The 11,799-nt window shown below is 33.3% G+C and overlaps 1 protein-coding gene across 3 annotated transcripts in view; it reads left to right on the top strand.

Moving 5' to 3' along the window:
- The window catches only part of Robo2 (roundabout guidance receptor 2), a 497,708-nt gene that overhangs the window by 447,100 nt on the left and 38,809 nt on the right, over nucleotides 1-11,799 (top strand). For all 3 annotated transcript variants that reach the window (XM_028756254.1, XM_028756255.1, XM_028756252.1), the window contains exons 21-22: nucleotides 3,739-4,020; nucleotides 9,152-9,305. In XM_028756254.1, coding sequence (XP_028612087.1) covers nucleotides 3,739-4,020; nucleotides 9,152-9,305 — 436 coding nt within the window. The remainder of the gene's footprint in view (nucleotides 1-3,738; nucleotides 4,021-9,151; nucleotides 9,306-11,799) is intronic.

Below are 11,799 nucleotides of genomic sequence, written 5' to 3' on the forward strand. Positions count from 1 at the left end.
GTGTTTAGAAAATAACTTCTGAAGATTTGTGGCTAATAATTGATATTGCAAATAAAAGGTGTAATCGTACGAGTAGCTGCTAATACTTCCAGCTATCAGTAGTTGCTAATAATTTTGCATACTACTATATCTCTATGGATTTACAGTGATTTAATTAAAATAGAAAATCATTTTATGATCAATCACAAGCTGTTAGCTCAACACTATTTTATGGCAGATTGTATCATTTTCTTTTTTTTAATTGGGTATTTACATTTCAGTTACCTACTGTAAAAACATGTTCTAAATAGCTGTTACTTTCCCCAAAATATATCTTCCTTGAATAAAGGTATATAAAAAAACTGTATAAGGAGAATTGAATGGATGTGTATCAGGGTCAAGGCTACATCTCTGTTTAGTGCGATCAGTATAGGAAGTATTTGACATAAACCATAGAATGCAATCAACATGCTGATAGGGACCATCATGTTCCAATTGACAATAGAAAGGAAGCTGTATGATTGACTGGTCAGCTTTGAACTCTGTGTAAACCACATGGGAAATATTTGTGCCTAAATTCATCCAAATATATTCTCCCTACTATGTCCTCTCTGCTGTTCCACAAAAATTATTATTCTAAAAAATTATTGGGTTTCCAATACCCATCCAGGAATAGCTGACTTTTTTACTAGTGTTTGAATCCAAGTAACACAACATTCTATGTTCAATAAATACATGCATAAAGAATCTTCTGAGTTAGGCAAGCTACATTAACTTCTCGGGTATCTTATTCAAATTTAGCCAAAGTGTATATGTGCAGATTTGTGATTTTTTTTTCCTTATTACCATCTTATTTTTGAGAAGTGAAATGTTTCAGAGGTGCACACTGGGAACAATAAAAGAATGTTTGTAGGTTTTTCTGTATTCTTTTCAGAGTATTAGGCATTTTAAATATTTGCTACTTATTTTGGAAAACCAACATATTATATTTTTCATGCTTAATAAGTTCTATCTTTTACAAAGTTATAAAATAGGTTACAATATATAGTTTAAATCTTAAAAAATAAAATAATAACTTAAATTGTGGATGGAGAAAGTAGGACAGATCCAATTTTAAAGCCTTGAGTGTTTTATCTGCATCCTGCCATTTTCTCCAAGTTGACTATAATATATGATATGTTTATATAATCAAAGGCATATACAAGACTTACTGAAGACATTAACATTTTTCCCTTAATATTGAGATTCTAATACATATTTAAATATACAAGAAATCATAATTCAAATAGGATAACCTGCTAGCAAATACTTTTGCCTCTTATCAAGACTGTTCATTAACAAGTGTTTTTCTCACTTCCCACCACCGGATGGAGAATGATGGATAGGAAGTCATAAAACCCAAGGGAATATTTCTACAAGTAACTAAAGACTCAGTGAAAACAGGGGGTAGTTCATGCAAATGATGTAGCAAAATCTATATAAATTTATAAATATGAGTAAAACCAAGATGGTCTATGCTGTATGATGATGCCAACTGCAGGGCAATACTTCTTTAATTCACGACTTCAACAGTCGTGACTGTATCAGTATCAGTATGTATCAGTATGTTGAGACTTGACAGTATCAGCAAGAAGGTTGCAGAACAAGGCAATAAGGGGGAGTTCTTGGGAATCAGGAGAAATGAAAAAAAAATAGCAAGTGCTAAGTCACTATATTGATGCCCGTTCAGATGCAGCCTGTTAGAAGAATCGCTGACACACAGTTCCAAACCATCTGATAGCATTAGACTCCCTTCCACATACACATATTCATGAGTAGTATTCTAATATTTCAAAATTAGGACATAATTTTACTTATTATTGAAAATATGATAGTGATCAAAAAATATCTGATAATTTTAAACGATTCTGAAGCCTGAAAAAAAAACATTATAGATCCACTTTCACTTGGATATTGACTATAATTGAGTCTACCAGGGAGACAGAGGGCCTGTGTCCAAAGTCAATGTCCTTACAGAGTAATGTTACATATGGTTACATTTTTTGTTAGTTGTTCTCCTTTTTTTAATCAACTGGACACCAAAAAATGTTTTAAGAGTCTACAAATAAACTGTCCTATAATCTAAGGCTAAAATGTTAGAGAGGTTTAGGTCTGAGATGTCTGAGACTAGGCCCATGTTGTGAGAGAGGCTACTTAGCTAAGACTTGTCAATGGATGGAAGTATTGAGAAAGCAAAAAAAAAAAAAAAAAAAACCCAGCAAGTCTGAAAACTCCTTGATCAGAACATTTCCACTAATTATCAATTAATTATTATTATCAATAATATTATTAAACCTGAAGATTTTAAGAGTAAAAGGATACTAATATTTAACTTTTAATTAGTTTATAGTTGTTTATAGCTAAAAAACTAGAAGGATAAGAAAGTGGGCAATTCTGAAATCTAGAAAATAAATTTTACTTGCTTATAAAATGCAGTGAAATGTTATAAAATTGACAATAATTAATGATCACACTAGTCTTCATTTAAGATGTTTACTTCTGTAAAGAAAAATTATTTCACTGAAAACACATTGTAGTTCTGGGCTCAGAACCTTTCTAAACTGAAGTTTTTTGGTGTAAAAATAGATTGTAACTTTTCTGTCATGAAGACAAATTCTCTATCTATAGTAAGTTTCAGAAGCAACACTATTTCTATAAGAGTCTTTATTTCATGTACCATGGAGAATCATTAAGTCTAAATTTTAAGGCAGTTGAAATATTTTGTAGAATGAACAAACCAGTTGGCGTGAGGTCATCAAGTTAGAGTGCAAGGTCTGTAGAGTGTATGTTATCGGGGAAAGCATTATAATCAGATAGATATTAATTCTAAACGACTAAAACCTGTGTTCGAAGACTCACCAATTCTAGATTTTTTTTTGAAAGAAGAAAGTAAGCCCAGGATAGAGGTGGCAGATCTGAATTGTAAACCATCAGGTAAAGATACTTCACATCCCCAAGTGAAAAATAAGCTGACTGATATCCATTGTTATCCCTAAAGTTTAATTTTTACTTTTGTTGTTGTACAATGTGAAAGTATAATTCTCTACCTCTCAGAGCTGGTAGCATAAATCAAACCCACTGATCACCAAGAGTGCTTGTTTTTCCTAGTGTTAAATCCTCTGTATTGTGAAAATGACTTATTCATGAAAATTTTCCTTTGTTGTTCACAAAAAAGAAGTTCATTTTATATCAGTTGTTCTCCATTTTCAACATCTTAAAATCAAGCTAAAACTTCAGGAAAAATACTATTTCATAGTGAGGAAATTGTAATTTTGGACCATTTTTTGGGGGGACTGTACTACAGTTATGTTCTATGTCTTTTTCACTAAAGTGGAAAGAAATGTTTTCATCTGTAATTTGCAGCTTCCCTTTTAGCAGCACTTCTGTCAAATGCTAGCCATTTCTTCGCTTTTAAAAACAAGTGAATAATGGTATGTTTCTCAATAGTGAAACATCTCAAATTTCTAATTCCTGCTCTAAGAAATTTGGGAAGAGATGTAGTAAGCAGTGAGACATGAAGGACATGTGTCGAGCTAGCCTGTCACTGGGGTTGATGGTCTGACAATGATTGTTTATCATCTCCCCTTCATTGGCTCATGAAGCCAATCTCTGCTGCAATGCAGGCTGGCAGTGTGACACATATATTTTTCATCTTCAGTCTTGATAGTTTTGGGTTCCTGTGCATCATTAAATAGTTTTGTTTCCCTATGTTCCCCGCAGATGTGCTGCCTCCGGTTCCAGGCCAAGGGGATAAAACAGCAACCATGCTTTCTGATGGAGCCATTTATAGCAGCATTGACTTCACTACCAAAACCACTTACAACAGTTCCAGCCAAATAACACAGGCCACCCCATATGCCACTACCCAGATCCTGCATTCCAACAGCATCCACGAACTGGCAGTTGATCTTCCGGATCCACAGTGGAAAACCTCAGTTCAACAAAAAACAGACCTCATGGGATTTGGTTATTCCCTACCTGATCAGAACAAGGGGAACAACGGTGAGTCATTTCTTGTGTCTCGAGAGATTATTTTTCACATCATTTATGCATGAGATAGAAGTTTGTATTTATTGTTCAGTGTTCAGTTTAGTGATCCATTACAAGGCTTACTACCTAAAGTAAAATAATCTCTTGGCATGTATGTATCCAGCACCTTATGTGACCACTCCCACTGACCCCACCACTGCTGAATCCACCATCACACACCAACACCAATGGTTTCATTCTTTTAGCATTTTTTTCAATATAATAACCAGCAATCCATCTCTACTTCCATTAGGAAAGGACAGATAAAACATTCCTCTGCTCTTCCACAACATCTGCTTCTGAGTTGCTAACTGCATGTTCTGCATGGGCTTGTGCTGTGAACTAATCACATGATGCCACTATGACCTTTGCCCTTTAACCCTTAGCCTTACTTTACATCCCTGACTACCGATTGGCTGAGGGATTGTCTAATAGAATGCCACACAACCAGTCACAGGATTTCAGCACCACCAGCTCTCACAACAGCTCAGAAAGGAGTGGCAGTCTCTCAGGTTGGTTTGATCACAGTAAGGAGAAATATTTGTTTGTCAAGAGCATATGACCTGTGTTCCTAGCTAGTGTTGAAGAAATATTGAATCACAACCCAGTACCAGGCATTTATCTATCAAATGATAGTCTTTGGTCATCGTGAAGTTGTACTTTGGTTGGGGGGAAGGAGGAGGGAGAAAATTGCTGTCACTCTTTGTTAACTGTACAGGGATGTTCATGAAAACAATAGACCCAGCTTCCTCAAAACTGCTCAATGAAGAACAGACACATTTTTGTCTGCCATGAGCACTATTTATTGGTCAAGGAAACTTCATAATATTAAGATTATACAGATATTTATTTCCAGGTCATCGATTTTAGAAAATACATGATAGAAATGACAATAGTTTAGAGCATTGTTATGCTAATGTTTGGGCAATACAGCTACACAGTTTTGTATTTTTTTTCTAAAATGTCACATGAGAGGCTTATTATCTTTTAAATCACATGATTCAGTGCTAAGAATCAAGAATAAGTACGGATAATTATTAACATTAGTTTAAAAGCCATGCGTATAATATTTTACTTGTCTGCTTAATTTTATAATGTGAATTTCAACATGTGCTTGAAAGAAATGAGCCGAGCTAACTATGATGCAGCATAATTAGAGCACATAGCTGTAAATGCAATTTGTTGTAGTGAAATGCAGATCTATCCTAATATGCACCATTGACAATGTTCTACCATGACTAATCTCGCCTCTAACATGAAGACATTGTGGTAGACACACTTTACCTTGCAATTGTATTCACACCTTATGACTGTTGATATCAGTTGTACATTTCTAATTGATGATGTCACACAACTTGTTTTATCTCTTCAGATGAGTGATATGCCATTTATATGAATTCTTTGAAATATGTATAAGTAGTAAAAGGTTATAGTGTGTTGGTGATTGGTACAGACTTCAAGACCTTAAAGAGTTAACTTTCAACAACACCGGATTACATTTACTAAATTACTTTTCCTCATGAGATAGAATCCTCTTAGTCTCAAATGTTAATGCCCTCTTTTCCCTCCACAATGAGTCACTGCTCTTTTTGCTTATTGGTAGGATTAGATACATTATAGAATACAAAAATTTTAAACATCTGCTATGAATTTAAAGAGGCTGAATAACAGAGGAGAACTTTACGAATGACCTTATATGTCATTTTTGCTGTCATTTGTGTATAATTACTCCCACAATTGTTCTGTATAATTAAAAAGTAAATTTCCTGAAGCCTCCTTTTTACTTCATTAAATATATGTATGTTTCAAAGGGAGCATACTACAAGCCATGTTGTCTATAGACATGCAAGCCAGCAAATACATCGTAGAGATCAATCATCACCAGTTTTTAAATGTTATTTTTTAAGCAATTCTAAGCAGAACATGATCACAGCAATGCTTTCTGCTTTTTGAGCCCAGCAATACCTCAGATGACATTTATGTATAGATCTAGGAGTTACAATAAATACTTTATCTACATTCAAATACAAAATTACAGGGATCAAATTTTTAGGAGCTGAGATTAAAATGATTGTCCTTTAATTTACTGTTGAGTGTAAACTCCAATGGAGTTCAATATTTCTGATCTGCTTCATAAGGAGGTAAGATTAAACCAACATATGGCTAGGTTTGCATATCATATTTTAGGATTTGTAAATTATCTGTCCATGTTGATATTTAATAAGTTTTTAAACTCACAGAGATTAAGAAACTTCCATTTCTGACATATTTGAGTGAATACATTTCATTTAAAATATAGATTTTTAAATACATTTCTTTAAAATATATTCTTTAAAATATATTGTAGTATATTTCTTTTGGAAGTTCTAAAACCTCTGTTAAAAGTCAAATTATTAAAATATAAAACATTTTTAAATATCACTAATAATCACACATACATGAAAATTACTGAATCTTAATGTACAAACTTTTAAAATAAGTATACATTCAATATAATATATATTATAATTATATATACAACATTTTTGGTAGTTATGAGATCAAAGTCATGACTTCATGAATGTTAGACAATTATTGAACTACTCACAGCCCCTGACCCATGTATTTAACTTTAAAATAAATTGTTTTCATAGTTTTTTATAGTATTCATTTATTAGCTATAAACCAACTAAATACTTACATTTTCAGTTAAAGATAGGGGTCAACTATTTTGACAAAGCATCAGAAACATTGTGTAGGAAATTCTCACTTAGAATGATTGAGCTTTGAGTTGAAGATTGTAGCAGTAAATGGATCATTTCACTTAAGATCTCAGAAACAGAATTTAACTACAAGATCAAGTCGGAAATTTCCTCTAAGAATCCACAGTTTCCAAACCACCTTTTAAAAGCCTGTTGCTTCCTATAGTAGGTGATGAATTGCTTTTTTGAATTTTAGTAAGAATTTCAGCATGGATTTACATAAGGGCTGAAGGACAGTTGGGTTAGTAGTAGTGTGGGGCACTACACAAACAGCTGGCTCTTGCCAAGCTGCTGCCTGGTGAATGCAGAGTTCACTCTGATGATGTGAACATGAGAGTTGACTCAAGCATCCAGGAAGAACAGTAGTATCTCACCTTTATAATGAACACATAAAGTCTTTCCAAGTTTCATCACTCAGCTCCAGATAACCATTCAAAAGGGCCATGGGGATTCCTGAAGACTGTCCTAATGAAAAGACAAAAAGCAAAGAGAAAGTACAACTAGTGGGGCAGCAAGGAAGGATGGGATTCTCAGGCTATTCTTTTCAAAATATTAATTTCAATTCAAGGTTTTTGCAAAAACGATGTAGTAGTTGGTCTTTGTTGATGATTTAGTAGGCCTAAGCATTCAAAGACTCATTTCAGAAAGAAAAAAAATAGAGGTCTATTCATCAGTAAATGGTTTGCTTTACTTAGATACTTAGACTGTTCACGGCATACTCACTGAAAAGTTGGAGAAGAGAGGAGTGTAGTGGTGACTAGAAGTTGAATTCTATTCTATTTTATTTTATTTTAACTAATGAGAGAAGAGTTGGAAGAGAACAATGTTGTCTGGCTTTCCATATTTAATATTTTACATGCAATTTAATCCCAAAGATAGCTCAGGGAAATAGAATTATCTATTTTCTGTGTATGGAAATTAAGATGACAACTACTGACTGACCTATGAAATAATAAAGGAATTAGCCCTCAAGTCCAGAAATCAAGCTCTTACACATACAAGCTTACTGTAGAAGGTGCTTGTACTGTTTCCCTGTGGTTACCTTTTCTTCTAACAAGAAAGTAAAAGAGAAAGTAAAAATAACAATTACTGTCATGATCTAATAGATAGGCATGCATGACATGTAGAAAGTATGTCCTCTTCAGTAGTATAAATGTCTAGTATAACAATATTATCTGTTGCTAGGCTTCCAATATATTACTATTATACTATATAATGTTATTTTGCTAGTTCAGATGAGTAATAGAAAAAGAAATAGATGAGTTTCTCATGAAACCTGCGTGACTGGATAGCCTCATTTCTTACACTCCCAACTCAACTTACAAATTAAATGTCCTTAATAATGATGAAATGCAAAGGGTCAATTCCACTGTTTGCACAGGAGCTGATATAGAAATCATGTGACCTGCTTAGGTACCCTTAAATATCTTCTGCTTCTTTGTTCAAGGAATATTCATCTTTATACCGACATTGTCCCCCTCCTTGTTAATGAACAAGTTTTATTTACTTAACTTTGGAAGGATAAGATGTGTAGCAATTCGGACGATGTTCCGTTTCCACAATTCACAAAGTTCCATGTAACCTCAGATATGACTCATACACTGTTGGTTTATTATCTGCCCCTCATCTATGCATGAATTCATTAGTATTATACATAGTACCAAACCTAATTATGCTATTTCCAAGAAAGTCCCTTTGTTTTGGAATTTTATGAAATGCTAAAAATTAAAATGGTTGAGAACTCCTAACATAATATATACAATTAATGGTGCAACTTATTAGACAAAAAGTCTATGAAATGTATCTTGATGAAGCATGTACAGATACTCTCTAGCTTACAGTTGATTGATTTTTTTTTTTAACCCATGACTTTGGAGAGAAGAATGTTATTCCTCTGGATTAATTAAGTTGAATACATTCTAATGGGAAAGTTTAGCCTGTATCCTTAGACAGTGTGTTCTCCACTGAGAGAGATTATGTAAAAGAGCGTTATAAATGCCGTCAAATCTGACATTTAAAAGAATTTGCTGCGGACCACTATTTTGCCGAACAATGGAAACCTGGAAGCAGCAGACGTGAATAAATCAATAAATGTGCTCTTGATTCAGCAGCCATGATTTTGGTTTACTCGGGTCTGCAGAGAATGCATTGGGAGAGAGAGACACAAGGCCACTGGTGGAATTCATTAAAAAAAGAAACGATGTTTTATTTTTCAGAGAATATCATTTCCTTGTTTATAGCTTTTTATCATGTCTAACATACTGATCCTGGTGTTTTGAAAACATTAGTACATCCTGACAGTTGATATACTCTGTTTCTTTGGATAGGCAGCCTCTCTGAATACACATGTTGGTTGTTTTTAGGTGGGAAAGGTGGAAAAAAGAAGAAAACTAAAAATTCTTCGAAAGCGCAGAAAAACAACGGATCCACATGGGCTAATGTTCCTCTACCTCCTCCTCCAGTCCAGCCCCTTCCTGGTACAGAGCTGGGACACTATGCTGCGGAACAAGAAAACGGGTAGGAATATGACGTACCCTGACAACATGGCCAAGTCTGCACTTCCTTCTGCCTCTGTTCCTACTTTCCATGCGCTGCATTTATCCTTAAACTGGCTCCCCTCCCTCCATGTTCACTGCATTATCTTTACTGTTTGCACTCTCTCTCTATTTTTAAGCTATAAATATAAAACAGCCCACATTGAGGAGTGTGAATCCTTGGCCCTCAAGTGCTTTAGATGGTCTGCAATCACGATAATCAGCCTCCATTTATAATATTGCTTGTTAGTTTGAAAGCAAGTCTCCACAGCTCTGTGAACTAAAGAGGCACTCCTGAGAAGCGCTGAAAGGGAATTAAAATAACCCCCTTAGTCATCCCTTGCAGCTTCCTAATGACTTGATGTCTGGCCATAGCAGGGCGCCACCAGTAGAGCATCACCACAATGGGATAATTGTGGAGACCTGACCAGTGGGTAGAACTTTAATCATCAGTTCTGATGGGAATTTAGGAACAGGAACAAAAAAATATTCAAGCCAATGCACACTCTGTAACAAAACCATTAAGTTAGACAATTTCTTCTGATGGCCCTTAAATGGGATGTTTCTCAATTCTTTACCGAGTATCTCACAAGAGTTAGCTTTCTGTCAGCTTGAGTGGTGATTGATCTGAAACACAAAAAGGTAGATAATGTTTTTTATTGGCAAAAAAAGTCAAATAAAACATTTTACTTAAATTAATATTTCTAAAAGCTTTGTCTTGCTTTCCACTTGCAGATTAGTATTTATTTTGACTGGAATTGGATACACCCCAAGAATACAGAATATATTGAGATTTTTCTCATCACAAATTTTGTTATACACAAAACTGTTTGCCTATTAAACAAAATTTGATTACACAGTGCCATTATAGTTTATACTGGGTCAACTTATTTATTTTTGCATAAAATTTTCATTTTTTTCAATGTTTATAAATGTTATCTTTGAGCATTTCACATTGTCTTTTCTAACTCTAACTTTCTATTTTGTAAAATTTCTTCTTCCATCTACTTTTTCTTCTATACATGGACACATAACTCAACATGTATACTATATATATGCATAATCTATAATATTTTAATATATTATATATAAAAATGTGTATGTTTATGTGTAGACTACATGTGTAGTCTATTAGTATACTAATACACACATATCTTTTCTCCATCTTTCTATTTTTCCAGTAGACTTTATTCATTTCCCTGGGAAATAATTCTTATATACATTTTAAAAAGTGACTAATAACTTATCAAAATGTTCTTTTTTAAAATTAGCAATTAAGAGCCCACCCGTTATTCTCTTGACTTAAAAATTAAATTGTGAATATATTAATTCACATTAGTGATGTAAATATGTCAATATCTTATGAAAAACAAGAGCTACATAGTTCATCTAAAGGATTATTACAGGATTATTACTTCATAGCTAGCATTTTAAGAATGTTTCTATAATAACAGGGAAATAATTTAGAACTTGCAGGGAAAGAGAGAAGTGATAATGCTTTGTAAAATGACATCTAGAAGTCAGAGTATATAAAAATTTTAGATTATTTAGAATTATTTCTTTTTTGTTTTTCCCAACAAATCTCCTTAAGATATATATGTAATGATAACATATTGAAATAAAATTAATTTAATCTAAATGAATGCAAAACTTACCATGTGACCTTGTTAAACAGTGGAAAAATTGAAAATAATTTATTTTATGATAAGATAGTTAATGTTGACATAGTTTTATGGTTTTACACAAATTAGTTTTAGAATATTGATATGTAATGTTATTTAATGTATATAGTGATTATTTTCATATATACTCAAAGTTCATGGTGTTATTTTTCATTTATTAAATATTCATCTACTGCTACAAGTAGCAAAAGAGTGTTGTGGCTATACACATACAAACGTGTATAAAAGAAATTATGCTATATATTGTAGTTCTTATTTATTTCTGAGTTATTATTTGCCTTAAGTGCTGAGAATATGATGTTGGGGGAAAAAAGTATTTTTAACCTCAGCATTCAGAAGGTACAGAAAGTAAAAACAAAATTCCAATGTCATTCTCAGACCCATAACTCTTTAAATGGTATGATGCTGGCATGCAAATATAAAGGCCCTGGTTTTGTTTTGGGGGTTTTATTTTTGTTATTTGTTTTTTCTTAATTTGTATTGTCATTTGAAACATAATAGAGAAGTTTGTCAACAATTTTAAAATTAATGCATCCTATATACCTGGCCCAGGTGTAGGAATAGAAGCAATAAGAACTAGCCAACAGAAAAAGAAATGGATTTTTAGCAGAGATCTGATACATTAATACAAATGATATAATTATGGTCCTAAGACATTTCCTACCACCAAGTACACATGAACATATTCTCCTCTCTTCCTCTTCCCCTTCCTCTCTCTTTCCCTTCCCATCTCTTTCATACTCTATCATCTATCTATCTATCTATCTATCTATCTATCTATCTATCTATCTATCT

Source organism: Grammomys surdaster, unplaced genomic scaffold (assembly GCF_004785775.1).
Source record: "Grammomys surdaster isolate TR1022 unplaced genomic scaffold, NIH_TR_1.0 126115, whole genome shotgun sequence".
In the NCBI taxonomy this organism is placed as follows: domain Eukaryota; kingdom Metazoa; phylum Chordata; class Mammalia; order Rodentia; family Muridae; genus Grammomys; species Grammomys surdaster.